Here is a 22,776-nt window from a genome sequence, read left to right as displayed (position 1 = left end):
CAGTAAGGGGTATCTGTCATTAAGAATTTGTGTGCCAATAAGTGATGTCGGTGTCCGTAATGGGTATCTGTCAGTAAGTGGTGTGTGTCAATAAATCTGTATCCGTAAGTGTTTGTCAGTGAGGTGTGTCAGTAAGTCTGTGTCAGTGGTGTGTCAATAAGTGGTGCGTGTGTGTCTGTATCAGTGTGTTTAGGTTAGTAAGTGGAATCTGTGTCAGTAAGGGGTGTAGGTGTCGTAAGTGGATTCTGTCAGTGTGTCAGTAAGTCCCAGGATTCCTCAGTCCCCTCTCTGGTCCATATTGCCCCCATTTGCCCCACCATTGCTCCCCTTTCTACTTCTGTGCATGTCAGAACAGCTCTCTGTATTATATGGTGGCCACTGTGATGCTCCCTGCATGATATGGTGGTCACTGATGCTCTGTATTATATGGTAGTTAACTATAACAAGAAAATATTAGACTATTAAGTGGTTGAAGGTAGGCCCTAGGTATGATCTTCATGGAGATAGCCACACTCATGGCACAGGCCACACACCTTATTTAGGCCACAGCACACATCACATTACTAGTCACACCACCACAGCGCTCGTCACACCTCCTTCCGAGCCACACAATAGGCCCTTCATAATTTTGAGCTACAAGCCCATGTGGACCTTAATCTGACAATGCAAAGAGCAATTGATTATATTCGAACAGCAAGGTATCTGCAGTTTACTACATTTAGAATGGTCACTGGAGCCCATCATACAATTTGCAAACGTTATGAAAAATAGTATAACCTGATTCCAGAAGACTATGGGGGACATTTACTAAGCATAAGAGCGGAAAAGTGAGCCAGTGAAGAAGTTTCCCCATCAACCAATCAGCAGCTCTGTATAATTTTGTAGTATGCAAATTATAGATTTTACTTCACTGCTGATTGGTTGCCATGGGCAACTTCTCAGCTCTTAACACTGCTTAGTAAATGTCCTCATATATCCATTACAGCGCTTAGACCGCACACAAGGGGTTTCTGTATTGGCAAAGTATTTTAATATACACAAGTTTCCAGTGCACAGCTATATACTATATATTGGGTTTTCAAAACCAATGTCTGCCCCGTGGACTCTCCCTGCACAGTGGATGATTGAAGTAGTCTTCCGCATATGTGAAAGAAGTTACTGAGGGGAGTCCTCTCCTCCCCAGGGCAGTGCAATAATACAAGGACTATCCCGGAATGCTTGATATAAGGGGTGTCTGATAAATGCTGACATTTTGGTATGCTTTATGTGCATTTTTAACAAGCATTCCCATGTATTTGCAGGTTACCAACAAAATATTTGAGGAAGTCGAAATGAAGTGAGGTAAGAGGAATGAACATTTTGTTGGTGCAACATTGTTCGCTCCTGGCAAATTTCAGGACCTCAACATTTCTCAAAAGATTCATCTGTAAGCATATGGCAGACTGTTTGAAAGAAAGGAGGAAGGGAATCCATTATACAGAATACATTTTACACTTTGGAGGGGACTTTATACATGGATACCTGTGCTAATCGTAGAGCTGAACATTGTAGGGTTGGGGGACAGGTAGGAAGAAACTGTGCCAGATTCCATTAGGTACACTTTTTTTTTTTTTTTAGGGGTTTTTCATGCTTTTACAACTTTTGACTTATTTACTATCCATGTCAAACTATTACCTTTAGTAACCATGTGGCAAACAAAGCAAGCCCCCAAGCCCGAAGGGGGGCGAGCAAACACATTTTAATAAATTTGTGTATAATATGTTTAGAAACACATTTTATAACTTCTATACCACACCCAAGTGCCCACCCCTGATAAGCATGTGCAAATCCTGGTAGGGATTTACAATGTGTAAGTGTGTGGTCATAAAAGAAGGCCTCTTACCACTCAAGAAACTTAACTTCTGTTCTGTGGGTTACAAGTATTGCTGGATAATTGAGGATGCATACAAACATCCCTGAAGCTGACATTTGGTGTAAACCAGTGTTTCCAAACCCCAGTCCTCAAGGTACAATAAACAGTCCACATGTTAAGGAACAGAGGACTTAAGTACCTCAGTTATTTTGTCTGAACTATCTGTGTTCAAGCTTGAATAGCCTTATTAGAGTCAGGACTATTAGTTTGCCTTGAGGACTGTGGTCGGGAAACACTAGTTTAGACACTGCCTTTCCAGCAAAGGATGGGAGAACCAAAGAAAATGAATCAGGGGAAATAGTACTGCATGGGGAATATTTACTAAAGTTTGTACATTGAAAGATGTAAAGGTGTCCCCCACAATAAGAACTAAAAATAGTTTTATCAAGACACTTATCTGAATTAGTTCATACACACAAACTAGTATTTGGCGTTTGTGGCTGTTTAACACTTGAGCTTTTTTTAGTTGTAAAGCTGTATATTAATGATTTTATTTATAACAGGCACAGGGTGTGTGGTGCACCTGGACCCTGAAGCACACACCACCTACTGTAAAGTATGCCTTCCTGGTACCAGCAAGTGTATTCCCCACTCCTACACAGTGCCATCTTCCCAGTGACCTCTTTGGAAAGAGGTAAAGCACAGTGAAAGCAAATACTCTGTCACTGTGCCAAAGTCTTTGCAGAATATCATCGGAAAGATTCCACCACATAGGAGGGGGGACCTTCTTTTGCCAGTACTAGATACAATGTAAATGGGTGAAGGTAGGTGGCATACTGAAGAATGAAATGTACACCCCTGAGAATAAAATGCATGGTTGTGTGGGGGAGGAGGAAATGGGGGTTGGGTAGAATATACCAGTCAGGATGCCAGTGGTCAGAATCCAGATAGTCTGAATCCAGACAGAGGAAAGCAAATATACTTATCTTCCACTTACCTCCTAACCCTCCCCGCAGCCCAACCGTAACCCTAGCTGGTGGCACCCGAACCTAAGCCCCCTTCCCGCAACCTAAACTTAACCCTCCGGGCTGGTAATTAACCTTAACAACCCCCCCCCCCCCCCCACCATCTCCACAGCCTAAACCTAACCCCCCCTGGGCCGCAGCCTAATCCGAACTACCCCTTCTTCCCCCCCAGTGGCTTACCTCTCCTGGCAGATGTTTGGTTGGGATTCCGGCACCAGCCTTGAGACCCTATTTAGGATGCATCTGTATTTCGACTGCCAGGATCCAGATTGGCGGGATCTTGACTGGATCCCAGACAAGACTGTAAATACCACACATAGGAGGATCACATCTATACGGAGAGGGGAGAATAACCCATAAAAAGGGGGCATGAACCCATTTATGGAAAGGTGTAAAAGGCCCTACACACTGAATGACATTTTAGAAAGATATGAAAGATTTCAAAAATGAATATATTGTTCATATTGTTTAGTGTAGAGGCACCGACTATGAACGATGCGCGTCCCTGCAGTCGTTCATCATTGGTCTATCATTGTTTATCATTGCAAGCCAATTTGGATGATATTGATGTTTCCAATGTCAAATCGTTCATACAAATTATTCAGTGGGGGAATTCAATTGTTTGAAAGTCAGCTGAGTGTCTGTTTTTTCCTATCTAATAGACTGAAGTGTTAGTTGGGTGTCTGTTTTTTCCTAACAACTGAATATCCCCCAGTGTGTACGCAAAAAATAGTTACTGAAAAATCGTTCATTGTGCAAATTACCCCTTAAAAGTCCCACTTAAAAAAAAGAGGGGGAAAGTTGGAAGCCCCATAGAGGAAATGGTTAAAGCCGTAAGTGACTGAGGTCTGATGAATCAAACACAGCCCTAAAGTCTGAATGGAAGTGCTGCATAGTTGTGAAGGCTGACCAACCAATCTGCTCCCAACGGTCATTTTTCAGGCTGTAAAATTACAGATTGAAGCTGACTGGTTAGGGCAGAGGTTCTCAAACTCGGTCCTCGGGAGCCCACACAGTGCATGTTTTGCAGGTAACCCAGCAGGTGCACAGGTGTATTAATTACTCACACATTTTAAAAGGTCCACAGGTGGAGCTAATTATTTCACTTGCGATTCTGTGAGGAGACCTGCAAAACATGCACTGTGTGGGCCCACGAGGACCAAGTTTGAGAAACTCTGGGTTAGGGCTTTCTCCAAGCTTTCATAAAGTCCCCCCCCACTCCCATCCTCCCGATGAGAGCAGTGATGAATAAATAGACGCAGAGCTGTGATATACTGTAGTAAGAAAAAAGATCCTGAGTCCTAATAAAAGAGCAGCAGACTTAAGGGGTACAGTATGCCTGGGGTTTTCACACATGCTGTTTTGGTGATTCGGACTGGCATCTACAGAACAGGGAACCAGGCCGAAGATATGGCCCGCATGATATAAAAAAAACTCTACAGGTGAGCTGCAAAGTGACAAGCAGCAACTCTAAATGCCACTTGAGTGTAGTAACGGCATATAGCCAATATACCCATTTACTCCCCCACAGCAGTGAGGTTGTGCGTTCTATTCTGTTCCAGTGCCCTTTTGTGGAGTTTTTATATTCTGTGTTTGCATGCATTTCCTCCAGTTGTCTCATACAGTCCAAAACATACTAGTAGGTTAATTGGCGTGTGTGTCAGAGCTTAGCCTATATTTCAATTGGCAGGGACTCACTATGTACTGCAGAGAATATTTAATTGTTCACAAAGAATGATACCAAGTGATCATGGTTGGACCTCTCCCATGAACTGCATGATAGTGTGCCACAATGCTTCTTCAGTAATCAATACAATAAACCATGTGATTATGTGAAAGTTTTTTATTATTTTTCATTTGTATATTCATATTACATTTTTTATTATACAATGCAACGTTGGTGGAATTCTCAGCTCCTGTGAAGGAAAGAAAATATAGTTTAGAAAACTATATCCAGCACACTAATCATACTACCATTCATAATAGTGTTTCACCACACAACCAGTGGCTGTTCTAGGGACAGGCAAGTAGGGTGCAGCCTCAGCCACCCTGTCGGCATCCACCCAACCTCGCCTGGCTAGCCTATGTCCTGTCCACAGTCACAGCCTCTGCTGCCCAGGAGCAAGAGGAGGATGGCTGAGAACTTCCTATGGCCCTGCCCTTTCCATCTGAAATGCACTAGAGTATTACAATACATGTCGCCACTGCAGGAGGTCAGCTGCCATTTTCGTGTATACCAATATTACTGTATAGCCTTAGCAGGCTCTGGTGTCAGGTTGCTTTACTACAAGGGGGCAGGCACTGATGTCTTGTTATAGTACAGCCAGGGCAGACTTTGATGATGCATTATCGTGCACTGGTGGGTTATACTGTAGTGTCCTATTACTATAATACAGGTGGCACAGATGCCGCTGTTACTATAATCCATGTGGCTAACCACAACTAGGGAAAACTGCAGTGTTAGCGCACTCACTCAGTGACACTGGCCTGCTGCGGTGTTAATTTTATTTGAATTGAACAAGTAAATTGTAATATAATACAACTACTTCCATAGCAGCTCTACTGTGGTGTAACGTGTGTAAGGGACCCTACCATGGCATAATCTGTATAAGGGCCTCTACAATGTATAAGTGGCTCTACTGGGGCATAACGTGTATAAGGCGCTCTACTGTATGCCATGATGTATATAAAAAGGTACTACTGTGTGGCATAAGGTGTATAAGGGGTACTTGTAAATGGTACTATTCTGGGCCACACCCCTTCTCCATAAAGCCATGCTCCTATATTTTTGACACCCGCCTTCGGTGCGTACTGTCCCTATATTAAATAGGGGGGGGGGGGGGGGCAAAGGAAACTTTTGCTCTGAGCACCACAAGTCAAGAAGTCTAGAACAGACTACACACGATATGATACTAATACATTTTTTAAATTGAAAGGGACCTTACTTTGGGTCTTCAGTACCCGTTTCAAACATGGTCCTGAAAACCACAAAAATTATAAATAAGTCAGATAAACACATTTAGAATTCTAAAATTGTTAAATATAATTTTCAAGTTTTTAAAATCAGAGTAGCTTTATTTCTATAAGATATATTTGAACATGTGCGTATATATTATATTATATATGCGCACACACATTTTCTGGAAATAAAGTGTCTACTTTGATATACAGATGTAGCCACGTTCATCACTCTAGACTAGCATGGCTACATCTGCAAAATGTATGCAATGCATTTTGTATATGGGTGATACAGTACCTCCATTTGTTAGATGCTCCCATCTTGCCTATCTCAATATTTCCCTCTCATCAGGCACTGTCCCCTCATCATTCAAGCATACCCTTGTCTCCCCATTCTTAAGACCCACACTTGATCCAGTGGCAGATTTAAAGGGGGGGGGGTGATCGCCCCCTGTAACACAGCCCTAGCCCTGCCTACTTGCTGTTCCTGTGGGCAACAGGTCGAGGGGAGCCGCGGGCAGCACCAGGGACCTGGTCACTTTGTCATGGTAGCTAAGAAAGTCAGCTATCAGCATATGCACCGAGAGGGTCAGAGAAGAAAGAGTGGTGGTATGGGATTTGTAGTTTATTTTTTACTGCTCAGACTGAGCAGTGGAAGATAAACTACAAAGCCCATGATACATTGCGCCCTACAAAGATGACCACCACTGTACCAAGACGACAGCATGCGAGTTGGGTGGGGAGGGAAGGATTGAACTCCTCCAGGTGACTTCTCAGTATTCTGCAGGAACCCGTGGGCTACATAGAGGTATCAGAGGGAGGGAGATGCTGCTGCTGCTATCTGTGCACATGTGTAGCTAGCCTGGATGATCCAAGCTCAACTCTGTTAGGTTATAAACATGTTTTTTTTCCATGATATACCTCCATATATTCCATCATAGCCACCTAAATATAAAGGTCCCATAATGGAAAATAAGCTCATCTTGATGATTTATACATAATGATCATCAGGGAATATGTGGCCAGCAATAGAAAACAGAATTGCAGTTCATCTATGTTTGAACAAGATGACAAATACTAGTTATTTTCCCTTTTGCTGTTGTAAGCATCAACTTAACCACAGTAGTGCTTTGCTCTACTGGACACAGCAATGCTTCCCACACTGGGCAATAGAATGCAGCATCCAGTTTGGGCTTCTATTATTGAAGTTTACCAGAAGTGATGTACACTGCTGTGAGGTAGGAGGCTGGGGATTACCAGACATCATTCATTAACACACCAAAGCCACCTGATGACTAATTGAATACCTCCAAATGTAAACCCTGTGGCCAATTGAATACCCGAGATTGTCTTCTGGAGGAAGGTTGAATGGGCTATTGGGAGGCCAGAGAGCTTTAGACAGACGTGGCTAAACGGGCGTGGCTTCGTGTTACAGGGGCTTTACCTTCAGACAGCCGTGGGTAAGTGGGCAGGGCTTCAGGCATACGGCGCCGGAGTTTTTAATTGGGAGGGGGTGAGTGTGCTGGGATTTGGATGGCCGCTGGTGGTGACAGGAACTATTTTTTCCTGTCACTGTCTTCAGCAGGTCTTGTGGTCCGGTTTTCATGGGGGGCTTGCAGCTGCATCCGCCCCATTGTTAATCCGGCCCCGACTCCAGTTATCAGATATTCACAAGCAAGGCACTTCAATTTTTTCTGGCATGCTTTAAAATTCTTTGTGATTTGAAAAAGAGTATGCCAAGAATTTGCAAATTGTGCATAGATAGATACTTTACACACCCCAGAAGCAGAACTCAGGAGGACTTTAGAATAAACACTGTCTTCAGGGATGTTTTGTTTAGCTAAGTGTATGGAATTTTTATTTTATTTTTAAATGTATTAATTTTTTGGTGTTTAAATTGGTGTCTTACTAAAGGCCCCCTAGGCATCGTCTGCAAGCCTCTTATGATTTCACTGTATCCATGCTGTTGTGTGGTGACGTAGGATCATTCAGATGTCGAAGAATGATAGGTGCAGTTTTGTTCCTTGTGGGGAGGTGGTGTGACTGAAGGTGGGAGGAGCAGTAAAAGGTAAAGTCTAGAACCGCCACTGACTTTATCCTGACTTATCACCCCATTTGTCTCCTCCCCTTTGCCTCCAAACTCCTTGAGTAGGTCATATACAGCAGGGGTAGCAAACCATGGTCCTCGAGAGTTACCAACAGTTAACGTTTTCCAGGTCTCTTGACAGAATCACAAGTTATGTAATTAGCTCCATCTGTGGATCTTTCAAAATGTGCCAGTGAGTAATGACTGCACCTGCTAGGTGAGCTGGAAAACGTGAACTGTTGGTAGCTCTCGAGGACCAGGGTTGGCTACCACTGGTATACAGCTACCCTACCGCCATATCTTTCCTCCCACTCTCTGCTTTACCATTTCAGTCTGGCTTTTGTCCTCTCCACTCCACAGAAACTGCCCTCCTTCCTGCCAAATCTCATACTCCACTGTCTCAGCACTCTTAAACTTAACATGTCTAAGACTGAGCTGATAATCTGACCACCCTCCCTAATAACCTCCCTCAATGTCTGACTGCACCACAGCCCCCTCTAGCCCACAAGTGTGGTCTTGGAGTCTTTTCCCTTCAAACCACACATTCAGTACCTCTCTGTCCTGCCATTTCCAGCTCAAAATATCACCAGGATCACCCCAGAGGCAACTAAGACCCTCTCATCCACTCACTGGTCATCTACAGACTGTACTACTGTAACCTCCTCTTTAGTCTCCCCCCACTACAGTCCATCTTCAATGCTGCTACCCAGCTCACATTCCTCTTCAAATGTACATCTGTCTCCCTTACCCTTCAGAACCCAATTCAAAACTTACCACTTACTGTACTTACAAAGCTCTCATCCAATTCTCTATTTACATCTGATTACATCTCCCTTCAGACTCTGGCCCACTAGGGTCCAAAAATGATTGCTGCCTCTCCTCACACCAAGATTCTGCTTGTGCTGATCTCTCCCACTTGAACTATCTGCCTCTCTACAAAAAACTTCAAATGGGTTATCAGAGCCTACTTCTTTATCAAAGGCTTCCAACCCTCACTCTAACTCACTGCTCCTTGCTCACCGTCTCTCCCCTCTGTCTCAATGTCTGTCCCTCCTTTAGATTGTAAGCTCTCATGAGCAGGGCCCTCTTTCCTCATGTGCTTTTTATTCTCTCATCTATACCATCATCTCCTCCCCTCTGCCTACAATGGTAACCAACACTTAAAATAAGCCACAGGGTGGCAGAACCTATTAGGACTATTGATGCAGCAATATTTATAAATCATGTCCTGCAATGTTCTATACTGTAAGTTACTTTATTCTTGTTTTGTTAATACTATTTATGTACTTTGTAAGACACTGCAGAACCCTTGTGGACCCATATAAAGACTAAGATACGAAATAGAAGAATAAGTGAGTGATACCTGTTGGTGCCTTCAGCATCAAATGCGTCATTAAAAATGGTTTCAGAGAACTCCATATTCTCTGCTTCCAGTGGCTCCGTGTCCTTAGTTTGCCTAGTTAGAGTCCTTGAAGAAGCAGAGCTATAGGTCCTAAATATAGAAAGAACCTTTTGCATTAACGTAATATTGTATGAACAAAGAAAAGAACACAGCCAAGCAAATGATCTAGGTTAGTGGTTCACAACTCCAGGCTGCAATTACAACCAACAGGTCATGTTTTGTGGATACCTTTAATTATGCACAGATGAGTTACTCTGTTGGCTGCGAGTCCATAATTATCCCACCTGCCAGGGCCGGTTCCGGGGCTTCTGGCGCCCCGGGCGGCATTAGGAGGCGTGGCTTCGCACAGGGGGCGTGGTCATTTACGCCCCCTGTACAGACTGAAATGTGCGGTGCGCGATGAGTGCGCGATGACGTCATCGCGCACCGCACAGTAAAGGACCTCTCCACGAAGGGAAACTAGACGCGTACGCGTCTAGTTTCCCTCCCCAGCGGCAGCAAGGGGCACACAGCAGCAGCGGATCTTGCCCTGGTGCGGCGCCCTCCGGATGGCGCCCTGGGCAAAAGTCCTGCTTGCCCGTGGCAAGATCCGCTACTGCCACTTGCTTCCACATACAGGAATCCTCAAAACATGAGGCTTGAAGTGGAGAACACTGATTTAGGTTCTACAGAGCATTGTTAGACTAAATCCGATACCTTATCTAACCTACCATTGTCACTTTAATAAGTAACGAAATCTAACACGAGCCACATTAGCATCCAACACATTACAGATATCCCTCTCACTTGGGTGTATAAATATACACACACATATACACACACATACATACACACACACACACACACACACACACACACACATATACATACACACATATATACACACACACACATATACACACACACATATACACATACACACACATATACACACATATATACATATACACACACATATATACATATACACACACATATATACATATACACACACATACACATATATATATATATATATATATATGCACACACATACATATATATATATATATATATACACATACATACACACATATATACACACACAATATATATATATATATATATATATATATATATATATATATATATATATATATACACACACACTATAATATATATATATATACACACACACACATACAAACATACATATATATACACATACATACATACATACATACATACACATACATAGCACAACATGTATTGTGGAATTGATGCCATTACAAAGACAGTAGTGCCATTTAATATGGTGATGTGTATTTTATATAAAATACACATTTCTCACAATTTCTTACTAAACATTTGCAGTATTTCCTTCAGGGATCAACACGATTGGATGCTTGGGGCTACCAACTCGTGAGCAAGACATGTAAAGTTGCCCATGGGAGAAGCAGCTGGTCCTGAGGTCTATGCCTGCAGCTAATTGCCGCTGCCGCTAATTTCAGAGCGGCAGAGTTTGTGGAGTCAGAGTCCGGTAATGACAGGAGTCCGCTGGAGATATATCAGGTAGAGTCCAGTGTAAAAGCCCTGTTCCTTACACGTTTCTCCGCAAATATACAGCTGCGGTTTAGTCAGAGGATGTCGAAACCGCAGCTCTGCAATTAGCGACATATGGATGTGCAAGTGACCCGGCCAGGAGGTCAGCGTTGCCTTGTGATCATACCCGTTGTGAGCATTAACTGAAAAGCACACTACGAGCCTTGGAGGCAGCTGTGTGAGCATGAACATTATGCGATAGGCAATACAGCTCTAACACTCTTTATATTGTTACATCGATTGATGCCCTCGGCTGCACCTGAATAATTGTGTGATACAGCTACAGGAGCGGGAGTCTCTAACAATATACTGGCTGACTAACTTATGAGCGTTTTTCTGGATCTGTCTCCACACATTAAATCAAAATGGCTGTAGAACGCTGTAAATTGGCTGTGCTTGGTTTGCGGCTTAAAGGAGTACTAACTCTATATAAACAATTTTGTAACTCCAGCACTCCAAGGATCCACAACGGGACTGTCCTGCTCCGGTGCCCTCCCCAGGGTCTCACCCTAGATAATAGCTGTACAATAAGGCGGCAGCGGCACTCGGAGACTTTGTAAATTCAGAAAGCATGTATTGAAGTGCTACTCAGATGTATCCACAATGTGAAGGAACCACCGTGTTGAATAGAATTAAATAAAGTTTGAGACCAACAGCCCACGCCACCTGCTTGACATCTTCAAGACCCTATATTGTAAAAAAGGTTTTTCATAGGAAATTGGAATTGATAAATTTCCTGTGAAAAACCTTTTTTACAATATAGGGCCTTTAAGATGTCGAGCCGCTGGCGTGGGCTGTTGGTCTCAAACTTTATTTAATTCTATTCAACACAGTGGTTACTTCACGTTGTGGATACATCCGAGTTGCAGTGGTCGGTATACTTTACTGATACCGTAGGGCTACCTACATGAGAGTTTATGTTGGAAGGCAGTCTCCCTGTTATATCAATGTTTGCACTATAAGTAGTTATGTCACATGAGGACGTGGTTAGTCCATTTTATCACTATTTTTTGTGTATTTATATTATGATGTTTGTCTGTTAAATATAAGTTTTGTCATTATGCTAGAAGTTTGCACATTGAGGTCTAGCTTTTTAAGCATTTTTTATAAGACGGTGTAAAAGCCTTCAGTATGTTTAATATTGCACTGCACAAAGCGGAGCAGCAAGCACTGCACACGCTGATCTAAATGTTTTGTTTACTAGCGTCGCCATGGCCACCCAGCTAGCAGCTGTGACGTCGCATCAGCTGAAGCGTACCGGGACGAGTGACAGGAAGTCAGGACGGCGTGGCCAGCGGTGATTGCCGGTGGGGGATTCTCCGTGTGGGGTAAGTATGTCTATATATTGTTGTATTTTCTTCACTTGCACTTATCCTGATGAAAGGGACGGTGGTCCCCGAAACATTGATGTGATGTAGCACTTGAATACACGCTTTCTGAATTTACAAAGTCTGAGTGCCACCTCTTACTGTACAGCTATATTATATAATATATTATATATATATATATATATATATATATACATACATATACACATACACACACATACATACTTTATTTTCTTTACCGCTGGAGGAATCAGAACACTGCTAACTTTTAAAATTATATTTCATCTGTGAATGTGATTTATCGATACATGTTTTGTTTAAATGATATTAAGTTTTAGACTATATATGCACTCCCTGAATTAATTTTATCTTGTGCTAGAGATCATACGGGTGGTCTTCAGTATGCCGAATGTCGGGATCCCGGCGCACAGTATACCGGCGCCGGAATCCCGACACCCGGCATACTGACAGCTATTCTCCCTCGTGGGGGTCCACGACCCCCCTGGAGGGAGAATAAAATAGTGTGGCGCGCGTAGCGCGCCACCGTGCCCGCAGCGTGGCGAGCGCAGCGAGCCCGCAAGGGTCTCCTTTGCGCTCGCCACGCTGTCGGTATGCCGGCGGTCGGGCTCCCAGCTCCGGTATGCTGGTCGCCGGGAGCCCGAGCGCCGGCATACCATACTACACCCAGATCATACATACCTCAGTTTAGTTCTGAGTCACTAAGCTATACAAATAATGAAAACACAATCCAAATTCATCCAGTAGTTTCTGTATGATGCAGACTGAACAAACAGCTATTAAACAAAAAAATAAAACACCACACACACACACACACACACAGGACAAACCCATCTTTCTCATTTGACTAGAATAAGGAGTGGCTTTCATGTATTACTCATTGCAATGCCAACCTTTCCAAAGCTCTTCTTCGGGAGATAAACAGAAAGACTCCAGCTGCTATCACAAACGCAAGAAGAACTGCTATAGTGCCAAGAGTGAGGGGCACAGCGAGTGGTTTTAACCCTTCTTCACAAAAGTCTCCAGCGTAACCCAGGGCACACCGACATTTGACAACATCGTTTTCAACCACACAAGTTCCTCTCGTGTTACAGATCTCGCTATTACATGGCCTGGACTCCATGTTTCTTCCAAAATCTTCATTTGTTTGGTTATATTCTGTTTTTTCAAAATCTACAGAGAAAGTGCTACTTGGAGTATACAGGTTTCTGTCAGCAGATGTTTTAGGTTTGGCTGTCAGGGTTGTCAAAATGGCATTCTTCGTACCCTTTCCTTCAATCCTGTACTTGCCTACACAAAAATACAACAGAAGAGATGTAAAGTGGAGGCAAAACTGAAAACATGATGATATTTTGAACATCGTTCTTCTGGTGTATCAGAAAAGGATGTTTAATCAGAAATTAAACAGGAGTGTGAGCAGAATTCCATTCTCAGGTTTTCAACATTGCACAGTACCAACATAACTTATGCACAGCAAATCCATATATTGTGGAATTGACGCAAGGCACCATAAATACCAATTAATCTTTTAAACATTTTCCAAAATAGAATTGGCATAAACATTTTACATAAAGAAATTTGTAGTATCCAAAGAGTACCTGCGATTATCCTAGGTGCCTAGAATGTATTTCAATACACTGTATATATTACTTACAGCTTTCTTCATCAGAACGATCTAAACAGTCTGCTTGGTGATCACATATTTTGTTATTCAGAATACACTTTAAACCATCTTTGCAGATCTGAGAACCTTTGGGGCATTGTAACTCCTCAAGACACCGTGTACCATTCACCAGGTGATGGGTAGAGGAGCAACGGCATGTACGTCCTTTGAGGTTTGGCAGACAAATCTGGTTACAGCCACCATTATTTTTGGAACATCCATTGCTGCCTGTTTTGTTAGAGAAAAAAAGAAACACAACATTGTAAATTCTGAATTCTTTAGCAGGTCTATGCCACTTTTGGTACAAACAACCTATGCACTTAAGAGAATATAAATCTCAGAATTGGCTTTGCTGACCAAAATAAATTGCATCATAATTGAACTTGTGTTACATCATTGCTTCTACTTCCTGCACAATTAATGGAAGCGAGAATTAAGAACTACTCCAATTTATACTAAAAACAGAATATACAAAAAAGCCCCTTGTGGACACCCACGAGTGGGAATAGTCCCTGCTAGTTGGCATACAGACTGTCTGGATTTAGAGGGGTGTGGGATTTAGCCAACGGTAATGTGGCCGCCGGTCAGGTAACTACAGTACATCCCATACCTAGTTACGCCCCTGGATAAAAGTTATCATTTAGAAAATCACGGATAGGTTAATTACAATGGAATAGTATCAATGTATAACCACCACTTCCAATTTGTAAAACATTTATCTGCACCAATAAAACTGTCAAAACACTTTACATAAGAGACAGTGAGAGTCTGTAAAACAACAAGGGGTGTAGCTAGACTGTCACCCACGTAAGTAAGCGCACCCGCCCATTCTGAGCTGGATTAAGCCCCTAGGGGCCCAGGGTCTTCAACCTTAATAAGGGCAAAGACTAAATAAAGAGCCACAAGCACGCAGATTGGAAGCAGTGGGTTTTGCAACCTGACGCTTCGTAAATAAATCCCTTCCGTGCGACCCATGGACCATTTGTAAAGTCACTAAACTATACAAATGGATAGTGGTTAGAAAGCCCTAAAAGACCAGCTGTTTACCTATACATAAAATAAACAAAAAAAACAAAAACAAAGTATTAGAGTATCTGAATTTACCTTGCTGAGTCAGGCTGCTGTACACTTTAAGATCAACCACCTTCTGGTCCATTTCAAAAAAATTATTTTCTTGTGTATCCAATCTGCTGAACCAAACTTTTGGTTTTCCTAAGACGTGAATATTACAAAATGGGGAAAAAAATAAAAAAAATAATATATGTTAAGATGCAATAGTGTCATGGCATAATGTGCCAGATACATACACAACGGAAGTGCTTCCTGTCTTCTGTCCTCTAATTTAGTTATGTAAAAATAGGATTTTGGTACTTACCAGGTAAATCCTTTTCTTTGAATCCATAGGGGGCACTGGAGTACTCTTGGGATATGGACGGCTTCCATAGGAACAAGGCACTGAATAATTAAATTTAGAACTCTCCTCCCCTCCATATCCCAGAGTACCTCAGTGTTTTTTACTGAGCCGAACAGGAGCTACAGAGGTTGACAATGGAGAATTACATATAACATAACGGACAACAATAAAGTAGACACATAACGTGACTGACAACTAAACAGTTGGCACTATAACCGCTAGAACTTGAAACTTTGAACCAGTCGGTGAGAACGTGTTACCATAAGATCCCCTGAACTTACCACAAACCAGGTAAAACTGCTCTGGGTGGGCATCCAGTGCCCCCTATGGATTCAAGGAAAAGGATTTACCTGGTAAGTACCAAAATCCTATTTTCTTTTTCATCCACTAGGGGTCACTGGAGTACTCTTGGGACGTACCAAAGTTTCCCCCGTGGGCGGGAGAGCTGTTTGGCACCTGTAACACTAGGCGGCCAAAGCTAGATGCTGATGCCGCAAACGTATCAAACTTATAAAAGCACACAAACGTGTGCACTGATGACCATGTAGCCGCATGGCAAAGCTGCGTCGTAGAAGCCCCACGACCAGCTGCCCACGAAGTTCCCACAGAACGTGTGGAATGAGCTGTTACTGATGTAGGCGGCTGTAACCTAGCATGAAGGTAAGCCTGACGAATGGTCAGTTTAATCCATCTGGATAAAGTCTGCTTAGAAGCTGGCCAACCCATCTTGGCAGCATCATAGAGAACAAACATTGTATCAGTCTTCCGAACTGTAGACGTTTGGGATACATAAACGCGTAATGCGCGTACCACATCCAAGGTTCCAGAATTTCCTGTCAACACAGGAACTACTATTGGTTGATTGATGTGAAATGATGACACTACCTTTGGTAAGAAAGTGGAATTCGTCCGAAGTTCCGCTCTGTCATCATGAAACACCAAATACGGTGGCTTGCATGACAAGCTAAGGCTAGTAGAAAAATTGTTTTCCAAGTAAGAAACTTAATATCCACTTGTTGTAAGGGTTCAAAATATGAAGACTGTAAGAAATCTAAAACCAGATTCAAGTCCCATGGCGCTGTAGGTGGAATGAATGGAGGCTGTACTCTGAGGACTCCTTGCAGAAAAGTGTGTACCGACGGCAATTGAGCCAATCGTCTTTGAAAGTAAATTGACAATGCAGATATCTGCACCTTTAGTGTAGATAAACGCAGTCCTCCATCTAACCCTGTCTGTAGAAATAACAAAAGACGGGATAACTTGAAAGATGAAGTCGGAAACTTCCGATCTTCACACCAAGCTATATAGGCACGCCAAATTCTGTAATAATGAGCTGCCGTAACCGGCTTCCTAGCTTGTAACATGGTTGGTATAACAGATTCTGGAATGCCCTCTCTTCTTAAGAGGGCTGTCTCAACAGCCACCCCGTCAAACAGCCACGCTAAATCGGGGTAAAGGAATGGACCCTGTTGTAACAGGTCCGTACGTAGTGGGAGCGGCCAAGGATCGTCTGCGAGTAGTCCGCGGAGATCCGAGAACCAAGCTCTCCGAGGCCAAATGAGGCGCCACTAGTATTACTGTGACGGACTCTTTTGATCCGTTTTAGCAACAGAGGGAGTAGCGGAAACGGTGGAAACAGATACACGAGGCTGTACAGCCACGCGATGGTGAGAGCATCCACCGCCACTGCCTTTGGATCCCGCGTTCTGGACACATACTGGGGTGTTTGGTGATTGTGGCGAGATGCCATCAGGTCCACTTGAGGGTAACCCCACCTCTGGACCAACATGTGAAACATTTCTGGATTTAATGCCCATTCTCCTGGATGAAAATCCCGACGTCTGAGATAATCCGCCTCCCAGTTGTCCACTCCCGGAATGAACACTGCCGACAATATCACTTGATGATGCTCTGCCCAATTGAGGATTCAAGCTACTTCCCGCATTGCCATGCGGCTTCTCGTTCCTCCTTGATTGTTGATGTATGCGACCGCCGTCGCATTGTCTGACTGCACCTGAACAGTCTGAAACCGAAGCATGTGCACTGCATGTCGTAGCGCATTGTAAATAGCCCGGAGTTCCAGGACATTTATAGACAATCTTTCGTGATCCGCCCAGAGACCCTGGAACTGACAATTTTGAACTACAGCTCCCCAACCTCTGAGACTCGCGTCCGTCGTTAGAATTATCCAATTCCAGGCGCCGAACCGTTTCCCTGCGGTTAGATTGTGTACTTTGAGCCACCAGAGTAGAGACACTCTGGCCCGTGGCGACAACCTCACCCTGTGGTGAATCTGCAGATGCGAGCCCGACCACTGTGCGAGCACATCCAGTTGAAAAGGACGTGAGTGAAATCTCCCGAACTGAAGCGCTTCGAAAGCCGCCACCATTGTGCCTAAGAGGCGAATGCACAAATGTACAGAGACTGTGCGTGGCTTGAGCACTAAATGTACCAGATGACGAATGACCTGTACTTTCTGTTCTGGTAGGTAAATTCTTTGATTTACCGTATCGAGAATCATACCTAGGAATTTAAGTCATTGAGACGGAATCAGATGTGATTTCTTGAAGTTGACAATCCAACCGTGCTGAACCAGTACATTGTACGTTAGCAACGCATGTTTGAGGAGCATCTGGTGAGACGAAGCCTTGATGAGCAAATCGTCCAAGTACGGAACTATTATCACTCCCAGGGATCTGAGATGAGCTATCATCACAGACATCACCTTGGTGAATACCCGAGGCGCTGACGAGAGGCCAAACGGTAGAGACTGAAACTGATAATGGTTCTGCCGTATTGCAAACCGCAAGAACCTCTGATGAGGTGGCCAAATCGGAATGTGTAAGTACGCATCCTTGAGATCCAGTGCAATCATGAATTCCTGTGGCTCTAAACCTGCAATTACTGACTGCAGAGATTCCATCTTGAATCTGTAGTAAGTGACGTACTGATTGAGACCCTTTAAGTTCAATATTGGCCTGACCGAGCCATCCGGCTTTGGTACCACAAACAGACCTGAATAATAACCCTGACCTTGTTGGTGTACAGGGACTGGAATCAAAACTGCTGCATCCAGCAGAGACTGAATGGCAATTTGCAGAACCGCCCTCTTGTCGTCCGACACAGGGAGTCCTGTCTTGAAAAACCGCAGTGGCGGGAGACATTCGAACTCTATTTTGTAACCTTTTAACACTAAATTGCGGATCCACCCATCTGTGGACGTCTGGAGCCACGCCAACTGGAACGTCTGAAGGCGTGCTCCTACAATTGGAGATCCGAGATGGGCTGGGAGCCCGTTATGCCACTGGCTTGTCAGTGACCTTAGCGTCCCGACTGGTGTTGGTTTGTTGGAAACCACGTCCGACCTCGTCTACCAGGCGTGGCTGTTCCTCTGCCACACCCGCGAAAGGACTGAGGTCTAAAGGATTTGAACGCAGGTCCAGAGTATCTCCGCCTAGGTACTGTTGGAGGCAATGGTAAGAAAACAGACTTTCCTCCCGTGGCCTCAGAAATTTATTTGTCCAATTCAGGACCAAACAACTTCTCGCCACCGTAAGGTAACGCCTCTATACCTTTTTTGACCTCCGCCTCAGCTTGCCAAGACCGCAGCCAGAGTGCTCGTCGTGCTGTAACTAGCGAGGATGAAAGGCGAGAAGTGAGCTGACAGACGTCAGTAGAAGCTGTACATAGATAATCAGCAGCTTCCCAGATTTGATCAGCGAGAAGTATAAGGCGATTGTCACTTAGGGCAGACTTGAGTTCTGTTATCCATACCATTAACACCTTAGTTACCCAAATGCCAACCAACCCAGGTCTAAGCAACACTCCTGCTGCTGTATACATGGACTTTAGCATAGCTTCTATTTTGCGGTCCGAAGTGTCTTTAAGCATAGTAGCAGTTGGTACTGGTATGGTTAATTTCTTTGTAAGTTTAGACACAGACGAATCCACCAATGGCGGATTCTCCCATGTAGCTGTCACAGACTCTGGAAACTGGTAACTAGACTTAAATCTGCGAGGTATAGAAAACAGTTTATCCGGATTCTTTCGTGTTTCTAGTAACATCTTATTAAGAGATTCCGAAACAGGAAAACACATTGGAGTCCTCTGTCGTTTAGTAAAGACGACCTCATCATTTGTCAGAGGTTCCTCAGTTTCTGTAAACTTCAGAGACTGACGCACCGCTCTGATGAGATTATCAATGCCCGGGCTGTCAAAATCGTCACTATCTGACTGCTGGTCTACTTCGCCCTCCTCACCGTCATCTTGCGCAAAGAGGTCTGGCATAGAATAGTCAGAATGCAACATAGCAGAAACTGGTAAATTATAAGACAAAGTAAATTTCTCCCTTTTACCCAAAGTGGACTTGGACTTTTGGCAAGGCTGAGACCCCTCCAGTACTTCTAGCGGTCTCACCCTAGACTCAGATCTTGCCGCTTCCCGCTCTTGTCGAGCGGCGGCCAATTCTGATTGCAATCCAGCCATAACCTGTGTTAGCATAGCCCATGGAGGGTCTGGGGATGGAACAGGCTTTGTAACCGGAGTCAAACTTGTATTCGTAGCAGAATCCACAAAACACACTGTACATGTGGTAGATCCATCCGGCAACACATTCTTACAGATATGGCAGTGAAACTGCATTTTTGTTTTTGCTGGTGCCTTACTCATTATGCAGACAGACAACTTGCACGACTCAGTAAAATTGTACTAAGGTAAACAGATAGATAGATAGATAGATAGATAGATAGATAGATAGAGATATATATATATATATATATATATATATATCTATCTATCTATCTATCTATCTATCTATCTATCTATCTATCTATCTGGCCAAGTGCAGTGCACGCCAGTCTATATGAAATCTTATCCCAAATTCCCACTAACACCCCTGCGCCTTCTGTGGAGTAGAGATGTAGTACAGGAACGTCTGGAATCCCAACAGGAAGAAACAAGAAGCATGGTTAAAATGGCCCCCCCATGCTTACAGTATATAACAAAGTGCAGATTATAACTTCCCAAACAGATATAATCAGTGAATATCCTGTTAAAAAAGGCTTAATAGCCTCTCTATCTAATAACCCATGCAGCGTTCTGCTGCTGCTATGGGCACACTCTCTCCCCTTGTGTGTGTGCTTCCCCCCCGTACTCCATGTACCGCCATCTGTTACACGGAGCCGGGGATTACCTGCGGGGAGCTGAGGTAGAGGGAGCCGGGGAGCGCATTGCATAGAGCCGTGGAGCGGCGGCTATGCATGGTGTATGCGGCCGGCGCGGCTCTGTGAGCGGCGGGAGGTAGCACATCGGCGGTGACCAGGTAGCGGCGGCGGGCCATCACATAGCAGCGGTTCCTGGAAGTGGCGACGGCTACAAACAGTGTCCCCACACAGCGGGGCGGCAGCGTGAGCTGACCGCCCCGTCCCCAACATACCTGGACGCCTTGTAGTGAGGGCTATGACGGGGCTACTTCTGCAAGCTCCGTCCAGCTTCTCCTGCAGGTAGTCCTGCACGTGGCTGTGAGGGAGCTCTTTTTAGAGAGGACCGACGCGCCAGTAGCTGCTTGTAAGCAGCTTCCACTATCCCGGACCCATGCCTATTGGAAGGGGGGAAGGGATGTGGAAAATGTTGTAAAAATAAAAATATTCAAAAAGTAGTGTGGATAACTCCACAAGCCTTGTTGCTACTATGAGCACAGAAAAAACACTGAGGTACTCTGGGATATGGAGGGGAGGAGTGTTCTAAATGTAACTATTCAGTGCCTTGTTCCTATGGAAGCCGTCCATATCCCAAGAGTACTCCAGTGACCCCTAGTGGATGGAAAAAAAAAAAAAGTATCGACCAGTTTTTACAGTATAAAAAACCCCCCCAGAAAAACCTGTTATTTTTTTGGGACTCTTTTCCACTGCACTGCAGCCCGGATTGACTCCACAATAACCTTTGTTATTATGGCAATGAAAAAGGGGTATTACAATGCTCTCACGATGATTCGTGGAAAAAGGAGTGATGCGATTCTTTAACATTTACAAAGTCGCATAAGTAGTTCTATTTTATGGCCATTTATAAATGTGTTGGTTATTGGATGCCGGCGTCCGGGATCCTGGCAAGCAGCATACAGAGATCCTAGTCGCTGGAATGCTGGCAGGGGGGTGAGCGCAATGAAGCCCGCAAATGGGAATAGCCCTTTAGCCGGGATACCAGCTGGCGATACTGTCAGTGATCAGGATTCCGGCATCTGTATCCTGACCGCTGGGATTCCGACTGCCGGCAATGCAACTACATCCCTTCATAATTATATTCTTGTATTTACTTTGACAGTTATTTTGAGTTTCCTTTATTAGGATGAAATAGTGCAGTAACAGAATAAGAATCCATATTTCAATGTGTCCATAAACAATATTGCTAAGAAAAGATTTTTATTTTTAAGAAACATTTTACTCAATCTGCAACACATTCACTGACAGACTCCAAGTGGATGGCACCTAAACCTCGCAACACACGCGTCCTTCTGCAGAGCTGAAAGCAAGTAGTCTCAATGTAAATGTAATATGTATCTCAAATAAATTCACTTTTGTCACATGCAGAAAGTTTGCCATACATAGACGGCAGACGCAGCAAGCTCAGCAAGGCTAGAGATGCACCACCCAATCTAGCAAATAAGAGGAGCAGATGCTGCAAGAAAACAGGCATGGCTTTGCAGTCAGCAAACAGGATGAACAGTACATATCTCATGTACTTTTACTGTAAATTTCCGGACTGGCTTATAGTAACAGATAAACACTGAAGTTGTATAGAGCCTGACAACACTTTATTTTAAAAGTCACACTAGCATACAGTATGAGCAGCCCCCTCACAAACCAAGCAGGAAATAGGCTTCATTAAAATAAAAAAAATAAAAAATATTGTATTTCATATGCATTTGACAAATTCATTGCAGCCCATGGCCATCAGCTTGCAACTTTTCCAGTGGGTCAAATACCTGCAAGTCATCCAACTCCAGCATTGAGTCAAAATGCCCTTACTGTACTTCAGCCATATCTGAGGGAGCAAGTTGTGGGGAAAATGTAGCAATTTGTGTTGCATGTATGTCCAACTCTGCATGTGGCTCAATGGTCTTTTCTACAGCAGTCTACTTTTGACCCCCAACCAGGGGCGGACTGGATGTTAAACCAGCACGGAAATTTTCTTGAAGCAGCCCTAATGGGGGTTGGACGTGTTGGGAGGGTTGGGGGTCTTTTGAATGGGGGTGGGATCTCCCCTCATAAGGCCAGATTCAGAGTTGAACCAAGGTCAAGGACTTACTTGCTGTAATTACGCCTGCGACTTTATTTTAATGGCGCTACAATGCCCTTTCCTGGTATACATGCATGCATCCGAATGTGCAAGGTCCGAGACGCCCAGACAGTGTCTACAGATGTGGCAATCCTGCTTTTTGAGTCTTTATAGGCC

The 22,776-nt window shown here is 43.9% G+C and overlaps 1 protein-coding gene across 3 annotated transcripts in view; it reads right to left on the bottom strand.

Moving 5' to 3' along the window:
* Positions 1-4,705: 4,705 nt before the first annotated feature.
* LOC134914434 (low-density lipoprotein receptor-like) overlaps positions 4,706-22,776 on the bottom strand; it is an 86,170-nt gene continuing 68,099 nt past the window's right edge. For 2 of the 3 annotated variants that reach the window (XM_063920045.1, XM_063920047.1), the window contains 6 exons: positions 15,018-15,125; positions 13,905-14,141; positions 13,144-13,540; positions 9,285-9,413; positions 5,823-5,855; positions 4,706-4,793 (listed from right to left, as the gene is read on the bottom strand). In XM_063920045.1, coding sequence (XP_063776115.1) covers positions 4,787-4,793; positions 5,823-5,855; positions 9,285-9,413; positions 13,144-13,540; positions 13,905-14,141; positions 15,018-15,125 — 911 coding nt within the window. In that variant the 3' untranslated portion in view covers positions 4,706-4,786. The remainder of the gene's footprint in view (positions 4,794-5,822; positions 5,856-9,284; positions 9,414-13,143; positions 13,541-13,904; positions 14,142-15,017; positions 15,126-22,776) is intronic. The other variant, XM_063920046.1, reaches the window with a different exon arrangement.

Source organism: Pseudophryne corroboree, chromosome 1 (genome assembly GCF_028390025.1).
Source record: "Pseudophryne corroboree isolate aPseCor3 chromosome 1, aPseCor3.hap2, whole genome shotgun sequence".
NCBI lineage: Eukaryota > Metazoa > Chordata > Amphibia > Anura > Myobatrachidae > Pseudophryne > Pseudophryne corroboree.
This window is presented reverse-complemented; position numbering and strand designations above follow the sequence as displayed.